We start from the raw sequence: 20,339 nt of genomic DNA on the forward strand, positions 1-20,339 counted from the left end.
TAGATGTGTAAATGTGCTGGCGGAGCGGAGAATTGCTCAAATCGAATAAACACACACACATTTCAGAGGAGAAGCCTCTGTATTCTCTCTGCAGAAGCGCTGCCCAGCCCGCGGGTTCAAGAATTTCGGGCTTTTTTTAGGGAGGACCCTGGCGGAACAGGTCTTCCGGTCTCTTCGCAAAGGAGACCGAATCACAGGCAGCCTGCTGGAAAAGAATCTTGTTTTTCTCAGCTTCCCACTGGGAAGAGAAAATGGGGGGAGTACACGACGCTTTTTCGAGCCGAGAGGAGTTCCGTGCCCCAGGTGGATCGCCAGAGGCTTTCCGCCGGTTTTTCCGAGCGAGATGATGTGACCGTAGTAAACCTCCTTCAAGGCGGCAAGGGGTAGCCGAAACGCAAGTCTTTGCGGGTCTCCTGACCAATGCAGTTCGCGACGATGAGCGAGTCTGAACGCGCGCCCTCCTTCGTGCTGCCTGCCTCGTGGCTCGACGAGGAAGGCAGGCTGTGCTACTCGGCGCACATCCTCGAAAGCATCCCCGAGGAGTCCGAGCCGGCCTCCTCGTACGCCTCGTCGCGTTGCACGAGCTTCGATCGCCGGCTGTCGTCCTCTGACGCGTGGAGGCAGAACTACGGCGAACAGCCTCGCCCGTCGGTCCGATTGGTCCCAGAGCCTTTGGCCTCGTCGGGGGCTCACCTAGACGCTCTTGCGCGCTCCGCAGCTTCCTCGGGAGACGCGGAGGCGGCGCCCAGCCGAACAGATGGGGAGCAGCCTGCGCCTCGCCTGGGGTCCATCCGCGCTGCCGAGGATGACTACGATGCCCATCCAAGCGCGGGCGAAGAAGACAGAGCCAGCGACGCGCGAGGACTGGCTGGCCGTGACGCTGACGACGGGAGGGCTCCGGCTTCGCTGGAGCGAAGAACAGAAGCCGCGCCGCTGTCGTCGCCAGGGCGCAACTCAGGCGGGGAGACGACTGGCGCATCCGCTGAGCCGTGCCTGCCTCAGGCCTGGAGGGAGACACACGCAGGCCCGCGCACAACGGCGGCGACAGGACGAGGCAGCGACAGTCCAGGCGGCGCCCACCTGCGCAGCGAGCGAGAGCAGAGAAAAACCAAAGACGCGCGCGAGCGCGGCGGGGGACAAAGAGACGCGGCGCCCGACGGGAGGACGCGGGGAGCGCAGCTCGGCCGAGAGAAAGAGACTGAGGGTAGCCAGGCGGCACCAGAGGCGGAGGCGGGGGACCACGCTGATCGAGGCGCGGATGCCGGCGCGGGAGAGGCCCGGAGGCTGGAATCTGAGTCGAGTCTTTTTCCCGGGAGGTGGCAGCGTGAAAAGGCGGGCAGCGGACAGCAACCGCAGGACATATTTCTTGGCGAGAAGACTTCAGTGAGGGAGCCACCCTGGGCTGGCTCCGCGGGCTTCGAGCCGCACGCTGATGCGTCGGACGAAGCCGCGCCGCTTTACCGCTCTGGCGATTCCCGCGCTATCAGGGCGCGGCCTGCGTCGCTTTCCCCCTCGAGAAAACGAGAGGCAGCCTTGCAAACGGACAATAACAATGCACTCACGGCCCTTTCTGCCGTTTCACCCTGTCCTCCCTTGTCGGCTGCCTGGTCGCTGTCGCCGCCCTTCTCTTGTCGGACTGCGTCTTCGTGCGATGGCTCCCTCTCTCCCTCCTCCGCGGCGGTGTATGAGAATGACAAAGAAGGGGATCTCTCTGCGTGCTCCTTCTCCTCGCTGTCTTCTTCCTCCTCGTCGCTGACGTCGGCTGATCGAGCTGTAGGCGCGCGGAAGGACCTTCCACGAAGTCCCTACGAGCTCCCCTGCGCAGAGACGCAGAGAGCGGGATGCGAGGCAGATCCGGAGGCGAGCACCGGGCGAGAAGAAGTGACACCGGCGCGAAGAGGGAAGGCAGAAGATGCGGGGGGCACGGAGAAGAACCCACCGGAAAGTATGGCAGCGGAGAGAGAGCGAGAAAACGGTGAACTGAGGTGTGCCCGGAGAGTGGCAGATCAGAAGAACGCGCAAGGATTCGCGCTAGCTGTCAGGTCGGTGGAAGCAGCTGGGCGCAGGGAAGGCGTTATGGTGAGTAACGCACAGCCGTTTGAGGCCGCGGCTGAGGCGTTGTCTTCTGTCGACCGGTGCTTGTCTTGTTCGCCGTCTCCGCTCCCTTTTCTTCTCTGGGTCGCTCACTGCCTGGGGGGCCTCTCGCGCTTCCTCGATTTTCGCGACACTCTCGCTCTCTCCGCGTCTTCTTTCGCGCTTCGTCTCCTCATCTGCGGCTCGTCTTCGTCTCTTGCGTCTCCGGCTGCCTCGCGGGCAACGCCGGCGTCTTCCGCAGCTGTCTCTCCTTCGCGATCTCCTGGACGCGACGAGGCCCGCGAGCAGGAGCAGACTGGGGGAGAGACTGAGAGGGAGAAGAAAGAGCGTCTCTTCATGAGCGTGCTGACCGCAGAGGATGCCGAGGGCGCTGCGCGAAAAGGGCGCGCGGCGGCGTCGCCCGCGGCTTCAGAGAGTCTCAGACTCAGGCGAAGTAGCGCTCAAGCCAGTCATCGCGAGGCGACCCCTGCCGGAAGTCAAGCTGGCGAGGGCAGGACAGCGGAGGAGGGCTCTGACCAGAAGGAAGCTGGGGCGGAGGGTGCGCGGCGAGAGAGCGCGGCGGGGGAAGTGGCAGTGGAGAACGAATGGAGAAGCTTCTTGCAGTTCATCGAAAAAAGGACGGCCTCCGACGTTCGATACGAACTAGAGGAGGGTGGACTGAAACTCCCTCAAACCTTTTCTCCGCAGGCATCCTTCAGTCACATTCGGGTGGCTGCTTCCTGGGCGGCGCTGCCCGCCAACTTGGTGAAGGCGATCTTCGCGAGAGCCACGCGCCTCGCGCACCTGGAGATCTGCATCCGCCGAGAAAGTTTCCTTCGGCTCCGCAGTGGCGCCGCGTCGTCGTCCTGTCGCCCTGCTTCCGCTTCGCTGCCCTCCCGTTCGCCCCTTCCCTCTTCGCCTGCGTCGCTGGTTGACAGGCTGGTGGCGATCTTGGAGGGCGCTTTCTCCTGCTTCGTCGCGAGCCGCCACACCATCGAGTCCTTTTCCTTGCAGATTCAAGGTGAAGACACGAACTCGCTGTTCAGTTCTGTGCTCCCCCAGTCTCCGCCCTTGCTGCCGTCTCTCCATTCGAGTAGTGTCCCAACTTTCCTCGCTGCGTCGTCATCGCCAGTCTCCGCGGCGGGCTCTCTCCCTCCTCCACCCTCTGGTCCCTTGGCGTCGCCTCTGACGTCTTTTCTTCCGCGCCCTCTTCGTCCGCTCCCAGTTTCTCCTTTCTGTTCTTCGCTCCAAGGTTCCACTTCTGTTTCTACGCGCTCTCCAATATCTCTTTGCCCGGAGTCAGGGGCGGGTCAGAAACGCGGTCGCGGGGGAGCGACAGAGGCGGGCAGGGAGCTCTGCTTTCCGCGGCTTCTCGCCTTCTCTATCCGAGGTTCCTTTGCGCTCTTTTTGTTTCTTTTTTACTCCGTTTCCCACGCCTCTCCTTGCCTTTGCAAGCGAACTTCTCACGTTGGCGCCAGCAAAGAGGCTAGAGTCCGCGTCGCGAGGGAGAGAAAGAAGCGCCATTTAAGCGCGGAAGAGGCAGTCCTCACTCCCGGTGGGCATCCGTGGAAGGGCGAAGAGCGAAGGCTGCGAGGCGCGCATGGAGACGACAGCGAGGAAGGAGATGCAGGAAATGCAGAGGAAAAAAACCAACCGGACAGGGAGCTTGAACGCGTGCGCATATCGTTCCTGTGGGCACTCCGGAGCTGGCTTGACGATGAAGCAAGAGAGAGGGAGGGGGGGGTCACGGACGCGCCGCCGAACGAGGGCGAGAAGGAGGAGGAAGCCCGGAGAGGACAGCGAGGACTGCTGGTGGGGGAGAGGGAGAGAGAGAAACCGCATGCAGGCGCAGAAGACAAGCAACAAAGAGCAGGTTGTGTGGTGATGGCAGCTCCTGCTTTGTCCCACTTTGAGGTCTCCGACCGGTCCCCCTGGTTCGACGCAGCTGTCTTTCTTCCCTTCCTGGTGTATCACGCGCAGCGAGCAAACGGCGCCAAGTCTCGTGACATGCCGTCTTCTTCGCCTCCGTCTTCTTATGAGCAATGCGGCGCAAGAAGTCGCAGCAGACTAGCGAGCAGTGGAGCGGCGGAGGTGTTGGCGTGCCTTCGTCACCAGACGAGCGTCTCTTTTTTCCTAGTGAAGTACTTACTCAGTAGCTGCAGCAGTTCTCTTCAGTCTCTCACACTTGATTTCCTGTCTCCTGCTCTTCTTTGGCACCGACATCTGTCGGCGGTCCGCTCGCTCTCTTCGTCTTCCTCTGTCTCCACCCCCTCAGCTTTTCGTTTGTCTGTTTCTTCTCTCCTGCCTTGTCGGCCTTCTGTGACTCCTGCGAGGGGCGAGAAGCTTGCCGGCGGAGAGGGAGATGTCCACGAAGAAGGAACTGTAGAGCTTGGTGGCACGCTGTCGGCGCAGCTTCTTCTCTCTGACCGAGCCCAGGCCGCGCTCGCTTCTTCTGCCTCCTCTGATTTGCCTCCTCGCGTCTTTTCGACGTCTTCTTTCTGCGATCCTGCGCCTCGCGGGGGCTCTGCGGGCTCCAGCGCGCGGTCGGGAGGCGCAGGCGGGAGACAGTGCCGAACGCAGACGAGCGAAGACGCAGGCAAGGGAGACGACAAGGGAGGGCGAGAGGACGAAGGAGGACGTTTGCAACGCGAAAACGCGGATGGAGGCTTCCAGACGATAGAAGACTGCTACGAAGGCGCTGAAGGCGCTGAAGGGCATGTGCACTCTCCCTATCTGCCGGCGTATCTGTCGCTGTTGAGTTTTATTCTGTCCCCCTCCGCCTCTCGCGTCTCTTCTTCCTCCTCTCTCTCGTCTCTTTCTTTTCCTTGCCTCGTCCAACTGGCTCTCGGCGACGCGGTTGCTGCTGGCGCCGCCCTGGCTCTCTCGTGCTCGCCGAGGAGCTCCTCTCTTGCTCCTCCGTCGTCTCCCTGCCCGTCCGCCCTATCGCGCAGCGCAAGTGTCTCCTCATCTGGCGGGCGCCGAGAGGCTGGGCGAAAGCAGGGGCAAGAGAGTGCAGCGTGGAGCGAGAGGCTTCCAGCCCTCAGGGAGATTGCGTTTCTTTCTCCCTTTTGTCTGTTCGACACCGACGCCGTCGCCGGCGCTGTTGCAGGAGAGAACGCTGCAGCAGGGGCGGAAAGTGGGAGAGACGGCAGGGCTTTGGCGGATCCGCAGCTGGAGCGGTCTGCTGCCGCATCGCCTCCGCCTCTCAGTTCTTGTCAGGAGCCGTCTCCTTTGGACTTCCTCTGTCCGCTGCTGAAGTCGTGGATGAACGGAGAGCGTGGACGAGAGGTGGAGGCCCGCTGGCTGTCATGCTTTTCGCTTGTTCTGTTAGATCCCTACACCCCACTCGCTTCACCGTCCATTCAGGACTTCCTTCAGCTGTGCGCGCCTTCTCTTCGTCACCTTGTTCTACGCTTTCCCCCTGCTACTTCCTCAGCTTCTTCTGCTCGCTTGTCTTGGTCCTCTCCGTCCTCCCGCGACTCTTCTGCGTGCGGCGTTCAACGTATTCCTCTTCACCTTGCGCGGCGCAGGTTCGCTTTTTCATCCGCGCCTCCATCGGCTCCCACAGGCTTGCTTTGGCAAAGCGCAGCCGCGGAGGAGACACCGCGCACATGTCGAGAGAGAAAACGGCGGCCTGGGCTTTCTCTGGGCTCCAATCCGGACTGGACGCCTGCCACAGGACGGGAAAGGCGGTCGTCTGCTTCGCATACACTGTCGGTGCACTTTGCCTTTCTGAATCTGTTGTCTCTCCAGGTCATGAATTTCAATCCTCTGCTTCATTCGATCCTCTCAGAAGCTTCGTTCGCTTGGCGAGGCGAAGCGCCTCACTCATCCTCATCGTCCCCTTCGTCTCCGTCGTCTGCCATTCTGCGTTTCTCGCCTCATCTGCCGCCCTCCCGTCTACCTTCTCCCCGCTCCTTTCGCTCATCTTCCTCTTCACTCGCGTGCACTCCTTCGTCTCTTTTTTCTTGCCGCGAGCCGCCCCTAGTGTTGAGTCTGCTGTGGGAGGGCGAGGAGGGAGAAGACGAAGCGGCGGGGAGCGAAGGCGAGAGCGACCGGAGCCTGTGCGGGGGGTCAGGGAGATGGGAGGAAGGAGGGAGGAGACACCGGCAGGACCTGGCGTATTGGAAAGGGCTACATGAGTATCTGGACGTGTGCAGCGGCCTTCGAACCTACCGGCGATTCGGCACGGAGCTCATTCACTCTTTTGTGGCGAAGTTGCCGCGCTTTTCCCTCGTCCTTCCGCCTTCAACTGTGCAGACAGCTCGGACCCTGGCGCTCCTCTTCTCCCCCGCCACCTCTTCCCTCTTCTCCTCTCAGCTGTGCCGCCACCGCGCGGCAGGCCTCATTTTGCCTCTCTTCGTGGATGCTGCGCCCGCCAGCGGGGTTGGAGCAGCAAGCGGCCTCGTGGGGCCCTCTGCGTCTGCGTCGTCGTTGTCCAAATCTCTCTCTTCGTCCAAGGAAGCTGACTCAGACCCGAGATGGCGCGGGGCGGCTGCTGGGTCTTTGGAAGCAGATTCAGAGCGCAGCGCGTTCTCTGATCCGGCTCTTCGTTCCTCGCCTTCGGGGAGTCGCCCTTTCTTCGGGTCGGAGCGAGGCTCAGAAGCTTTTTCCTGTCTCTCTCTGTCGGCGACTGAGGCGGGGCGGTTCGCTGGGCTCCTCAGGCTGTTGACCGCGGCAGCACTCGTGGAGCACGGCGTGTGGAGTCCGCTAGACGCCCTCGAGCTGTCGCAGAGAAGCCGGTGGGCTCGTCTGCGCGGAGGGAGCGAAGGGCGTGCCGCGGCCTCTGCTCCCCCGTCGCCTGAGCGGGCTCGGGAGGTGGAAGGGACATGCGAGGCTTCTGCTGCTTGGGCGGAGTTTCGGCAGCCCGCCGCGGCTGACGCGTCGCCCTACAGAGGCGGCGACCTGGTGCCCCCCCGGTCGCCTCGCTGCTGGGTGAGTTCGTTCGTCGCGCTCTCGTGTCCGCCTGCTTTGTTGACTTCAGGCCGTGGCGACGCGCCCGAGAGGAAGGGGGAGAGGGTCTCTCTGGCGCGCTCCCGCTCACGAAACATGGAGACGATGCGGCAGTTCAGAAAGGAGGAGATCGGCCTCAAGCCGACTGCGCTCTCGCTCCGCTTCCTGAGCCAGCAGCTCGACGGCGTGGGCTGGGAGGGGTCCCTGCGGCGCGAGCGGTTCCTCGACGAGGAAGAAAACCGAGACGACGGCCCCAGGGGTGATGGTGGCGCGGAGAGCCGCGAAGGCGCAGGAGGAAGCGAACGCAGAGAAGCTCTCGCTGCGCCAAAGAGACGGCGAAGGACACTCTTTGAGCAGCGGCTCCAGAAGGCGGAGCTGCTTCTAGGCCCCCTCCAGCCGGGCGACGCAAACGACCGCCGCGCGCAAGGTGGAAGCCCAAATGGGTCAGGGTTTCCAGAGCAGTCTCCACGCCGCGGGCGTCGCCGCGAAGGGGATGAAAACCGCGACGAGGCTGCGAGGCAACGAGACGCAAGACGCCTCCTAGTTAGCGAAAGAGCGCAGACGCACGCACGCGGCAGCCGCCGGGGGAGAGCGGCGGCGACAAGCCGCTCCCTAGTGTCGCCGAGGCCGCTTGCCTCGCACTCTGCCCTGGCGAAGAGGCGGCAGGGAGCGGCTGATTCGGAGGAAGAAGGAGCGCGCAGCTGGCGACTTGGGTCCCTGTCCTTCTTAAAGCTGCCAACTCGGGGGCGTGCGTGGCGGCTTGGAGGCGACGAAAGGGAAACGAACACGGAGACAAGCGACGACGTGCCGGCGGAGGTGCAGCGACGGAGGCGGGACGGGCTCGGCCGACAGAGGGACGCGGCGGGGCGGGCGTCTTCTGAGGAGACAAGGGACAGCTCGTCTTCTCGCTCAAATAGTAGGAGCAGACTTTCGCACTCGGCTCTTCCCGTCGACCACCTTGCCTCGTCAATCTCGAACGCTTTCGCGGGGCTCCGGCGCTCCGCCTCCTCTCTCTTCCACGGGCGTCGAGGCACGGAACACCTACCGGGGAGTGGCGAAGAGAGGGATGGCGCAGAAACGGCGACGACGCTGCCTGGACGGCGCGGCCGAGACGCAGACGAGGAAACGCTTCTCAACAGCTGGAAACCGTTTTTCTTCTCGCCGCGAGGCAGGGGGGAGCCAGAGAAGCAAGCAGCGACCTGGCTGCGGGGAGGCGGTCCAAATTCAACCAAAACGCGCCTCAAGCGGAGCGGGCGCCTGCTGAATCGCCTTCACCCCTTCGTCAACGTAGAGGCTCTCGAAATTCTCCTCGTTCCTCAACCCCAGTTCTCTTCTTGTCCTCCCTCCGCCTGTGCGTCTTCTCATCTCGGCGAAGAGGCTCGAGCGATTTGCTGTCGCTTCTTCGCTTCCCGCAGTTTATGTCGTACGGCCTTTATCCGCGTCCTCCGCTTCACGCTTCCCCGGCTTCGCTTCGTTCTCTGCTCGCTCGCCGCGTCGTCCCTCTCTTGTTTCCATTCTCCAAGTTCGGTGATTGCCTCGGCCTCGCCTGCTTGCCCTTCTCCCTCGACTCCGCCCTCAGATGAGCGAGCGCAGTGGCGTGTGCAAAGAAAGAGGATTGAAGAGGAGAGTCGATTTGCCTTCCTCCTGCGCGCGCTGGGTTTCGCTGAGGATACGCGAGTGAGCGGAGAGAACAGCGGGGAGCCCGAGGAAGCTTTTTTTTCGTTGCCTCCGCCCAGGGAATGGGAGCTGGGGAAGGGAGAGGAAGCGTTGACGGCGGTCGGTGTTTTCTCGTCTGCCTCGTTTCTTGCGCTCGATCGCAAGGCGGGTGCTGACGAGGAGTGCCGTCCTCCGGCTCTGCCTCGCTTCTTCACCGCTCAGCCGCTGATCTGCGTCGCGCGCGTTTCCCCCTCTTCTCCGCGTTTCTCCGCCGGCGCACAAGACGAAGAGCTGTCTCCTGACTCCTTTTCGTCTTCTTCGGTCCCGTCTTCGGCCGTTCGTCTCGCCTCGGAGTCTTCTGACCCTCTGTCTCCGCCTCGGCTCGCACGTCTCTCCTCCTCGGTCCCCTTGGTGGCTTCCTCCTGGCTGTCGCCGTCTCCTCGGGGCGGTTCCGTCGCGCGGGTCTCCGCTTCGTCTTCGTCCTTCCACCCTCTGGGTCGCCTCCCCTCCGCGGCGTGCGTCGCATATTCGCATCTCGCGCCTGAGCTGATCAACGCCTCTCTGGGGCGGACCTCGCTGCTCTACAGACGCGTCCTGCTTCCGCTCCTGCGCTCGCGCTACACGCTGGCACTTGCCGTCGCCAGGGCTGAGGTCTGGCGCCGCGGCGTCGTTCTCGCGATACGCGACATCGCGCCGTTCCTGCCGCGGGCGGAGCAGACCCGCAGCGCCAGTCAGCAGGTGCGCGTCGCCGTCATGGCTGCTCTCGACGTCATTCTCGACGAAATCGAAGGCTCGCCGACACAGACGCCCGGCGAAGCCGAGCGAGACGCGGAGGGACGCGCGCATGCGAGGCAGGAGAGCGGCGCCGCCACGGGCGACACGCGGCGGAGGGCGACCGAGGGCAGAAGGGCGCGGAGGGAGAAGCCAGAAAGCGGTCAAGGGCGCGCGGCAGGAAGAAGAGGAAGAGAGAAGGAGGCGTAGCAAGGAGAAGGTGAAGGGGAACGGCGATACCATGCAGACAGAGGCCGAGAACAGGCAGGGAGCAGTGCGCAGAAGACGAACTCAAAATCTGAGGGAGACGGACACGGGGAAGGGGGCGGGCGAGTGGGAAGCGGCCGACGGCGTAGACTTCTCGCGGCCTCAGGAGGAAGAAACGAAGCGCAGGGAAAGAGGTGAGAGAAGGAAAAGCAGGAACGACCAGACTACACGAGCGAGCTCTCTGACGGACCGACGGGGGGGCAGAAAGAGAGAAGAGGGCAATGGACGGCGCGGAGAGGCACAGAGAGCGTTCTCGCACAGAGGTCGATCAAACACGATGGGCAAAGAACCAAGAAGAGTTCGCCGACAGGGAACTCAAACTGAAGGGAACTAGTGGCACCTCGGAGAGTGGAGCCTGGAGTAAGTCTGAACGGCGAATAGCGCTGGGCTGCCGCGCACACACGTCTCGCGGCACAGTCGTGAACTGTGTTTTCAGTCATTACAGGTGGTTTTCTATCAGTCCACTTCAGGAACCAACGCGGAGTTACGAACCGGTTCACTGGTATGGAGTTATCTGGGTGCGATAATTCAATCAAACCAAAAGCCGTTTGTAAGAAAATTAAACCAATTAGATAATATGGTAGATAGGGAACACACTGTCTCCAGACGTTCTTAACCCAGCTCACGTATTACATCTGACGGTGAACTGGCGTTCCTAACTGAATCTTGTTCAAGAACAAGGGAGTAATGAGCCGACGTTGTAGGCAGCGCTTGAGGGCAGCTTGTGGACTTCACTGTCTTCAGAACTGTGGTGAGGGAGCTTGCGTGAACTCGCACTGCTCTGGGGTTCTTTGTTCCGCCCGTGTAAGTGCATCTATGGGGTCTAAGGGGTTGTGCAATTTTGATTATTTTTTTTCCCTCTGATCGCTTGGCTTTCGCGCACTATGCCTGCAGGCGATAGGTGTTTTTGATCTGTAACAGAAACTGTTTCTGTACTTTGGGAGCTTGCGTTCTATTTAAAGTTTTTTCGTCGCTACTCGTTGTCAACCGAAAGGCAGAGAGAGGCACGCTCGAGGCTCTTACTGCCCGTGAGCGTTGGCTTCAGCCTGCCTCAGAGGTTCTTCGCGGTGTCTTGTTTAGCTCACTGAAGCGTGTAAAACAGGCCACTCGTTCTTAGAGACGATGTCGACAGACGACGACAACTCTCCTTTTTTATGTGGAAGATCCTGTGCAAAGATCTGCCTTACAGCCTTATTTATACATGCGCTGGCATAACCGAACTCGTAGGAGAGACGAGTGTCGTCTGCCTCAGCAGTTCAGTCAGGAACATAGCTCGTGTATGCGCATATGCTTTCCTGGAAATCAGGATATCTCTCTGTGGAGCCCTCACAAAGCACGCCGCCTTTTTTGGGTGCTGGAATCGACGCACGCACGCGAAATGCAACCTCTCCTCGAAGGTTGCATTTCGCGGAGAGTAGCCAGAAAAAGGTGCTTATCCTAGCAGCAAAGTGAGCACACTCGTGGAAGGGAAAGGAACTTCAAAAACGAGATCTGTGGGAGTCGAGCGGAAGCGCGAGCGACAAGAACCGTGAAGAACGAGTAGAGATCGAGAAGACTAGAAGGAAAAAACGGTGTTGACTATCACCGAGAGAGAGATGTGCCTATCGACAGGAACGGAAGACAACTCGTGGATCAAGAGGCTTGTGACGCTACATTAGGGATGGTCGCTGATGCTCGATTTCTAGTCATTGGGGGGCTCAAAAGAAGGACTGCAGATCTGAAACCGGAGACCGAGAAATAGTCACAAGTCTGGAGAAGCGGAAAGTAAATAGCTCTGTGGGAGAGGCAACGAAGCAACGATCGTGAACCCTGTACAGAGCTACGATCGACTGCGACTTCGCTCGAGTGCCTCGCTAGGCGTGGACAGTTCCCTAGAGCAGTTAAAATGGAATGCCCGCTGGGCGTTGGGCTCCAGTGTGTTTTCTGCTCCGGCGCCGACGAGTTTTTCGCAGAGACGGGACTCCAGCGGTTCTGGGGATTGCTACTGCATACGACCTTGCGCCAAAGGAGATAAAGCAGCGGCGACACCAGCGCTATTCCTTCAGTCCCCCTTGAGGGCTTCTTTTCTTTTTCTGGATCTCTTTGGGACTGTCGGCGCCCTGCGTCTCCTCGACCCCACATTTGACCGCGTGTGCATGCTCGATGCGGCGAGAAAAGCGTACGCTGTTTCCAAGGAGACACCGCGCCAGCGACGGAGACACATCCGCCACTTTGCCTGCATTCACTTTCCCGCTTCTCTTTCGTTTTGTCAACTTTTTTCTGCCTTGTTTCTCTCTTCGCACCCGTCTGCTTCTCGGCTGCTCCGGCCAGCCCCTCTTTCGCAGTGTCAATCTTCAGCCCGAAGTTTTCCTGCTGCTGTCGCTGCAGATGAAGAATTCCTGGCTAGAATTTTCTTCGCCGGGCTTTTCGAGGGATCGTTCTCCGTAGACTCGTCTTCCCTCCTTCGGCGCTCTTTTGTCTCTTCTGCTTCGTTCACGCGAATGTGAGAAAAGAAGCACCGGTCTCCCCGTGCGGTCGCTGCTGAGGCTCAAGGCTCGGGCTGTCTCCTTCTCCCGTCGTTCTTATCGTTTTTGTTTCTGAGCATCAGAGTTCCTCTTCTGCCGTCGTCTTTCCTCGATTCTCCTCCAGAGCGTCCTCCTCGAACGCCGCCTTTGTCGCCTATCTGCCTCAGTTTGTCTTTCTACCAGGCCCCGCCGTTTTTCTCTGTCTTCTACTTTCGCACACGTATTCTTCTGTCGCCGTTTGTTTCCTCGCCTTTCGCTCCCCAGGTCTTCTTCCCGTCTCTTTGCTCATTTCCGTCCTTCGCGTACACCGTAAAGGCTCCGATATCCGTCTCTTCGCTCGGCGATTGCCGCTTTTGTTCGCTATCTCTCGCCCGCAAAATGTTTTTCCCTAGCGTTGGAGCCGGCGCCTCGGGAGCAGCCCTCCCGACGCACAAGCCGAGCGCGGGAAAGGATGAAGATATCACTGGAAAGTGTAAGTCTCTTCTCCTCTTTCGCGCCCCATGGACTGCGTTCCAGTGTCTTTTCTTAGTTGACTCTCGCTTCAACGCATAAAACTACGAGCAGGAGAACGCATACCAGGCAACGCTCTCTGGTTGCTGTATGCTCGCCCATTCTGTGTCCGCTTCTAGGCAGGGCATGACACAGGTCGCGGTGTTTCAGGCTCTTTGTATCTGTGTATGCGTTCCTCACCTCTCCTGAAGTTCTTTCTCTCTTCTGAAGCGAGTGTCGCGACTTCTTTTGGCTTTCTTCCTGCTTTGACCTCCCTCGCTCGTCGCTTTTCCGCCTCGGTGTAGTCACTCCGCTGCTTGAGTCAGACACGTTGCTTTCGTCGCAGGATGCCGCGATTTCTTCTCCTGTGTGCGCCCGCTTATGTGTCTATCTGCCTGCTTTTCTAATGCCAAATCTTTACTCAACTCCGGTGTGCAATCCGCCTTTTTCACTTTTGTGTTGCGAAGCGGCTATAGCTCTCTACTCTGTTGCCGCCCCTAACCTCTCGGTAGGGCTACCGTCTCCTCTTCGCTCTGATTGACTCCGCCTTCCCTTTCTTTTTTTCGGTAGCACGTCAAAGTAGATTTCTCTTCTTCTTCTTGTCTCCTCGCTAACGTTTTTCTCGCGACTTGTCAGCGTGGATTTTCCACAATCTGAGGGCAGCCCGGCGGCGATTCTGAAAGACCGAGGATCTTCGTTCGTGCCTCATGTTTTGTCTGCTTGTAGCCAGGGCCTCCGAAACTTCATAATTTTGTTTTTTTTTTCTCTTTCAGTCGATCCCACTGCGCTGGAGCGCGGCGCGAAGGCCCTGAAGGAGCTCGACTCGTCGCCGAACGCAGCGAAGGCCTTCGAGGTCACGAAGCTTCAGGAGCAGACTAAGCAGAAGCAGCTTCAGAAGGAGATGGAGGAGGTAAGCAAGAAAAGCGAAGGCGCAATACTCCGCGGCAGGAGGGAGTCCAGCGGACTTTGACTCGGATAAGGAAATCAAGGCGAGCGCGGCGCCCGCCTCGATCAAGGAAAGGGCTAGGCGGAAGAATAGTCTCCAGGGAAGGAGGGAGAAAAACGACAGTAGAACAAAATGAGCTCGGAAACGGGCGCGGCATCTCAGAACCGCGAAGTAGGTTCGCTGCGGCGCGCGCCACGTCTCGTAGGAGGCCATCATCGGGAGCCGATGTGCGGGGAGATTCTATGCAAACTTTTAAATTTCTTTTGCAGCTGGCAGCGGTTCGCATGCGCGCGCAAGCTGAGCACGCCCGGACTGAGGCGGAGGAGCGGCGCAAGACAATTAACCACGCGCAGGAGCAGGAGCGCGTCACCGCGCAGTACCGTGCGCAGTTGGAGGCGTAAGGAAGCAGAAAATGCAGAAAATTGTAGAAAGCCTTTGCTTACCAATAGATTTCATGGAAAACCCAAAACTCGCTTGTTGGGCTGACTCGTAGCCGCTAACACACAATCGGAAGACGTGGAGAGAAGATAAACAATAAAGACAGAAGCGGCGCGGACGCGGGGCGTTTGAGGCCGAAACCCAGTAGCCCAGGAAGAACGAATTATGCTAGACTCGGAGACTCCGCTACCCCAAAACGGACTCGCTAAAGAGGGGAGAGCTCTGTTTAACGTCTATTTAAGCATCGGAGTTCACCTGGAGGTACATACTCTTCTCGGAGAAAGCCTATAGAGGATGCTGTGTGCGGCAAGAGACGCGGAAACCGGCTAAAGGCGCTGAGACGGTGGCTGCGTCACCCTCGGTCGCCGGCTGCTTCGTTTTGTTGTGGGATGTGCTTTGCGTGGGAGACTTGGAGATACTGGGTCAGAGAAAGATCGCGTGGATTTGGTTTTTCTTCTGTATTTCGTTCAGCGAGGCCTACCAAAAGAAACTACAGGACCAGCAGAAACAGAACGAAGTCTGGCTCGAGCAGCAGCATCAGCAGTTTCTGCGGCAGCAGGAGCTGCGCAAGCGTCAGGAGCAAGAGCTCTTGGAGATGCGCCGGCAGCAGATGCGCGAAGAGAAGGCGATGGAGCGCGAAATCATGCGGGAGAAAATCCAGGAAGAAACCAAGGGACGCATCAAGCAGGAGAGAGAAAACATCGACATTCATCTCCGGTAAGTTGGCGAAAGAAAACAGGACACGAGGCTTCAAAGGACCCTGGATGGCGGTTTATGAAACGGCCAATGCGGAAACGACTGATTTTCGCTGGGTGTGTGGCTCGCCGCCTGGGGCTGTATAGCGACCGTTCCCGCGTCGAGTGCGCTCTGTTGGCTGCAGTTTGTCTGCCCTCTCTCGGCATCTATGCGGATGCATATTCGCAGAACGACACACATCCGCTGAATATATTCACATCTGTACTTGTTTATATCAGTTATTTGTATATTGTATATACATATTATACGTGTTCTGTTTTGATGACTTGAGCCTGCTGGGAATGTCATTGGTGTCCCAGCCCCCCTGCGTGTCGTCGGCTCAACTACGCGATGGGGTTTGTTTTTCTGATGGACATGCAACTGGAGAGTCTAAGGGTAGTTTGCCGTAGGCGCGTGTTTCTCTGTTGCCTCCATCGATGTCGCTTTTTCCGATTTTTGTCCGTTGACTCAGCGAACTGCGCGCGAAGGCCGCGGAGTATCGCAAGACGCGCATGGACACGCTCCACACTGTCTTCTCAGGCGTCGGCAATGCATTCAACGAGCTCATGAGCGATCGCAGTCGCCTCGCGACTCTGGTGAGCCTCTGCGAACAACGAAGCAGAAAGGGGAAAACAGCTCGATCAGCCGTTGTGGGAAACCAGTCCACAGACCGGGTCGCGCGCGTTTCCTGTGCGGCGTGGCGCATTTCGCAGCCTAGCGCGGAGACGCACGGGCGAGAGCGGAGAAGAAAGAAGGGGGGCACCCGCAGCAAGGTGCGAAAGGGCTGGAGAGGAGGCGCAGCGCTGGCGGCGAATTGAGTGTGTTGTTTGTTTTCGCAGGTTGGGAGTCTGACGGCCTTGGCATGCGGTGTCTATGGCGCGCGGACGGGAGCGCACCTTTTGGGGCGCTACTGGGTGAGCGATTCTTCCAGCGCCTCGGGAAACAGATATGCTGTTCAAACAGGCACAGGCACTGTTTGCTTTTCCGCTGTGTCCGTGTCCGACAAAGAGGGCGGAAAGCCAGATAGATGCGCTTTCACGAGGTATGCGCAGCCGCAGGGAGACATTATTTTCTCTTTTGCCTCCTGCTGCGGTCCCAGTGCCTACGGCAACAACGTTGCCTGCAGCCCCGAATGTCATGCGGAGAGGAACTCTTTCTTGTTGTCGGCTCAGGAGTCGCGCCTCGGAAAGCCACCTCTCGTTCGCGAAACGTCGCGCTGGGTCTTCTCCGTAAGCGAACGGCCTGACAGGCATCTACTGGCTGTCTCCCTCCATGGTCTCAGGCACCCTCGGGCGCACATCCATATGTGTATATATAGGTATGCGTCGTGACGCGGACGCATGTTGCGATGCGTTTGTGTACATATTTCGATCGGTGACTCTACCTGGGCACCACAGTTCATCGGCGTGTATATGTATGTGTTTGTATTCCCAGAATTGTCATATACGTATATATATATATATATATATATATGGGGAGATAGATTCGAATACACAGAGATATAGCAATCACCAGCCTTGTGTGACCTGCCGGTGTCGCTGCGTTCTTTCCTCTGTTTCAGAAATCCTTTTTCAACCCGCTTCGTTTCATCCGCGGCAAGGTGCAGAAGAAGGATTTCCAGGAAAAAATCGTTTTCGAAGAGGAGCTTGCAGAGAGGCTGCAGTGGACGACTAACTCTCTCATCTCCGCCAAGGCAAACGGCACTCCTTTCCGCCACATGCTTCTCTACGGAGCTCCCGGAACAGGAAAGACGCTCTTTGCTCGAACGTAATGAGATTCACTTCTGCTTCGAGCAGCATTCGTTTAGAGGCACGTTCCTCTTCTAGGGCATATCAGCACCTAAGTGCCTTCGTGTCCGCCTACTCCCCGGCACATCTCTATGCATGTATATATATGTATATATATATATATATATATATATATATGTGTATGTATACGTGTATGTATGAGCATGGCTGCTCCAAGCGGTGGCGTGTCCGGCTCTCTGTAGGCGCCCGTCGTACCTTCGTGTCTCGCTTGAAGTTGTGTGTCTGCGCGCTGATATGCGAGCGCGGGCGCGGTATGCGTTTTCAGGGCAGTATGTAGCTGTGTTTACGGCAGGTTGGCGTGCGCGTCCGCATGCGTGGTGCTTCCCTGCGTGCCCGCTGTGCGTTGATTTCTGTGCAGCCTCGCGCGCGAGTCTGGAATGGACTACGCGATCATGACGGGCGGCGACGTGGGTCCACTTGGTCGAGACGGCCCCAGCGAGGTCAACAAATTGTTTGCGTGGGCAGACAAGTCTCGCAAAGGCCTGCTGCTCTTCATCGACGAGGCGGACGCCTTCCTGCGCCAGGGCCGCGGCAGCGCGAGCGCGATGTCTGAAGACGCGCGGAACGCTATCTCCGCCTTCCTGCACCACACCGGCACCGAGAGCGACAAGTTCTGCGTCGTCCTCGCCACCAACTGCCGCGAAATCCTGGATCGGGTGGGCAGCCAGACGCGTCGGGCGCCAGCGAGTGCGCCCAGGGGGCGCGTCCTCCGCCAGCAGAGGCGGTGGCGAGCGCGCATTCACGCAGCGTGCAGAAAAAAGAAAACGTGTCGGCCGTAGGGGATCGCCGATGTAAAGGTGCAGTGCGAATCCTAATAGGTCTCTGGCTGTGACTGAGTCGCTCACGGAGATAAATGCTAGATCAGGGCGCTAGAGGCCCGAGGCGAACGCTGTTCCAGGTGTCGCGGAATGTGGCGTGCATGCCATGCCCCAGGTGTCGTTGCGAAATGCCACGCAGGGCGAGGAAGGCGTTTGACGTGCGTAGCCAGAATCTGGATGCGGAATGGGGTGGCAGACAGAGCGAGGGATGGAGCGCGAGGGCGAACTGGGCTGGCAGAATGAACATGGAGCACAGGAGCGCGAGGCATCCGTTTGTTCGCAGGCCGTTCTAGATCGCGTCGACGAGCAGTTTGAATTCCCTTTGCCCGCCGTCGAGGAGCGGAAGCGCATGCTGAATCAGTTTCTGGAGGAGTACATTTTCCGCACCACAAAGACGGGAAGGAAAATAGTCGTTGACGAGAAGATCGACGACGCCTTTGTGCAGGAAATGGCAGAAAAAACCGAGGGATTCTCAGGCCGGCAGCTCGCAAAGGTAAGACGCAGCAAACAACAGGCGGAGGAAACGTAGCCCCAGCTGAAACCCGTGGAGGAAGCCGCGGCTGTGTCAGGGGGGTCGTCAGCCTGAGGTTAGGCCGTGCACTATTTTTCTGGTTTCTGGCGGTTCCTCTGGTAGCTGCCAGCTTCAGCTGTGTCGCCACCTCGGCGTCTCTGTCGCTTTTCGGGACTTCTCCAGAGCCTGCCTCGTTCGTCGCTGCGCCGTCCTCGTTCTCGTCCTGGTACTGTTCTAGCCGCAGAGTTTTTCCATCATTTCTTTTGTGCCTTTCCTCTGTCGGGGGGCCGTCTGCCTGGTCATGCGTCTCAGTTGTGTCTCTCTGTCCCCTCTTCAGCTCGTGATTGCCTTCCAGGCCGCAGTTTTCGGTTCCGGCACCAACACCTTGACCCGCGGCATGGCAGAGACGGTCCTCTCGTGGAAGCTGGCGCACTTCGACCAGGACATCGACACAATCGAGCGCCGCTCTCGCGAGCAGAAGCTCGCCGACGCCTAGAGGAGTGTGTAGCAAGAAAAGGAACCCCACCAAAGGTCACGACTGCAGATATATATGTGTATACGTCCGAGAGTGTGTCGCGGATGAATGTGCAGGACGGGCATCTGTGTGGTGGGCGGTGTGCAAGACGGCTGCGCTGCGTAGACGTCGAGCGCGGCCTCGATGTGAACTCTTTCGAAACTACAAAGTAGCAGTGCATCCATCCTGGATGAATAGACAGAAGGGACCCTAGGTGGATGTAGGTGCGTATCCATACGCTTGTTAATGTGCAGGTAGTTGTCTGTCTGTGCGTGTGCGAGTCGGAAGAGGGGGAGTCGGCATACGAGGACCGCAGAATGTCGTCGTGAATGCCTGGCAGCCTTGACGAAGGAACTCCACTGAAGGTGTGAAGCAACGAAGAAACTTTTTGTCGTCTGAATGGACTTTCGTGTGTTTCCATTCCGCGTTTGCTGAAGCGCTTGTCTGCCGAAGAATGTTTCCCTCTCTGGCCACGTCTGTTTTTTTCCGCCTCCCTCTGCTGTCGTCTCAGAAGCTCTTCTCTGGTGTGGCTGGTGAGAGCCTGATTGCGCCTTTGCGTTCGTTTGCGTCCTGGGTCTCTGCGCCTCCTCCGTGCGACAAAAACGAAGAAGGGAGTGTCTCCGCCTTCTCCGCGCGCGTTCCGGCACTTGTGCGTGGTCAGTCTCTGCGCATGCTGTCCTCTGCCGCAGTTAGGCCCAGAGATACGTGTATGCAGCCACACAACGTCAACGGCATACGCTCATTTTTAAGCGCAAGTGAATGCCACTTCGCGCGTAAATGTGTGGATACTCGGTCTGCAAACGTGCCAGGGTGTGGTTCTCTGTCCTTACAAAAATGCATATATACATACATACATATATGTATATATATATACTGTCATGCTTCAGAGATTGCCCCGCAGAAGCTTGGTGTGCCAAGCAGCGCAACGAAGCGATTCGGGACGGTTGGAGGCGGTCGCCAGTAGTTCCGAGCCGCGTGCATATATCGAGAAACTAGCCAGCTGAAAAGGTCAGCCTCTTGCGAGGAAAGAACAGAATCGCGGACACTGAGAAACTCTCCTCTGCACTGTCAGCCTGACGGCCTCGGTGAGTGAAAGAACGGCTAGCCGTTCGCACCAGGATGCTGAGGCACTGGAACGTAGTGCCCGCACGCGTGCCAAGGTGTATGCACTGAAGTGCAACTCCCGAAACATACATACCCTACCAGTGCGCAGAGCGATCAATAAATCTATCTATCCCCCTCCCGATGAGCGTCTTGCGTCTCTTTCTTCGCTGGTGGAGCGGTGCACGTATCGCGATATACGCATGCTTCTACCTAAGCGTATCCCCGGCGTTTCGTCGCACAGAGGGAAACGCCACGTTGAATGTTTCCCTGAGCGCGTCCGACTGGATTGTGACGAGACGCACTGCAGATGTGCGTAGTGCCGACTCTGCGCATACGTCACTTTCTGCGCAGGGACGAGCTTTTTGGGACAGAATGCCCGCTATTAAGTGAAAAGGCAATTCGGTCACGGAAAATGACGAGAAGGCGATGCTTCCGATGTGACAAGAGAGTGTATATGCGCCCATAATACGCAGTCACATCGGCGAAAAAACAAATTAATGACATTACGCGGATACTCCCCCATCGTGCGCGTACTTGCGAGGCCTAAACACGGTGACGACGATGAGAAACAGTGCATCGCTGAAAGACGCAGCACCCTGCGCTTCGTTGCAGACACACTGGACACGAGAATCTGCACGCACTCGCAAGCCGACCCACACGGGACATGTACATACAACACGGATTCATTGACGGGTGCGAGTGTATGCTTTTGCGACAAACTTGTCGACCAGCTACGCAGTGCAGTCACTTCC

General features: G+C 58.7%; 3 protein-coding genes across 3 annotated transcripts; 2 read left to right on the forward strand and 1 right to left on the reverse strand.

The window, feature by feature from the left end:
* Positions 1-420: 420 nt before the first annotated feature.
* On the forward strand, positions 421-9,663 carry BESB_054640 (uncharacterized protein; the record flags this gene model as incomplete). Its single annotated transcript, XM_029363899.1, has 1 exon — positions 421-9,663. One exon carries the CDS (start codon positions 421-423, stop codon positions 9,661-9,663), a length of 9,243 nt encoding a protein of 3,080 aa, XP_029219822.1.
* Positions 9,664-9,884: 221 nt separating this feature from the next.
* BESB_054650 (uncharacterized protein) lies at positions 9,885-10,534 on the reverse strand (the record flags this gene model as incomplete). Its single annotated transcript, XM_029363900.1, has 2 exons — positions 9,885-10,316; positions 10,418-10,534. 2 exons carry the CDS (start codon positions 10,532-10,534, stop codon positions 9,885-9,887), a joined length of 549 nt encoding a protein of 182 aa, XP_029219823.1.
* A 2,068-nt stretch (positions 10,535-12,602) lies between these two features.
* Positions 12,603-18,465, forward strand: BESB_054660 (ATPase, AAA family protein; the record flags this gene model as incomplete). Its single annotated transcript, XM_029363901.1, has 11 exons — positions 12,603-12,696; positions 13,487-13,623; positions 13,929-14,056; positions 14,569-14,814; positions 15,305-15,428; positions 15,672-15,746; positions 16,005-16,061; positions 16,394-16,599; positions 16,999-17,296; positions 17,742-17,951; positions 18,307-18,465. The coding sequence occupies 11 exons, from the start codon at positions 12,603-12,605 to the stop codon at positions 18,463-18,465; spliced, it is 1,734 nt and encodes a 577-aa protein (XP_029219824.1).
* Between the last annotated feature and the right edge of the window lie 1,874 nt (positions 18,466-20,339).

The sequence above is a fragment of the Besnoitia besnoiti genome, chromosome IV (genome assembly GCF_002563875.1).
Source record: "Besnoitia besnoiti strain Bb-Ger1 chromosome IV, whole genome shotgun sequence".
Classification (NCBI taxonomy): domain Eukaryota; phylum Apicomplexa; class Conoidasida; order Eucoccidiorida; family Sarcocystidae; genus Besnoitia; species Besnoitia besnoiti.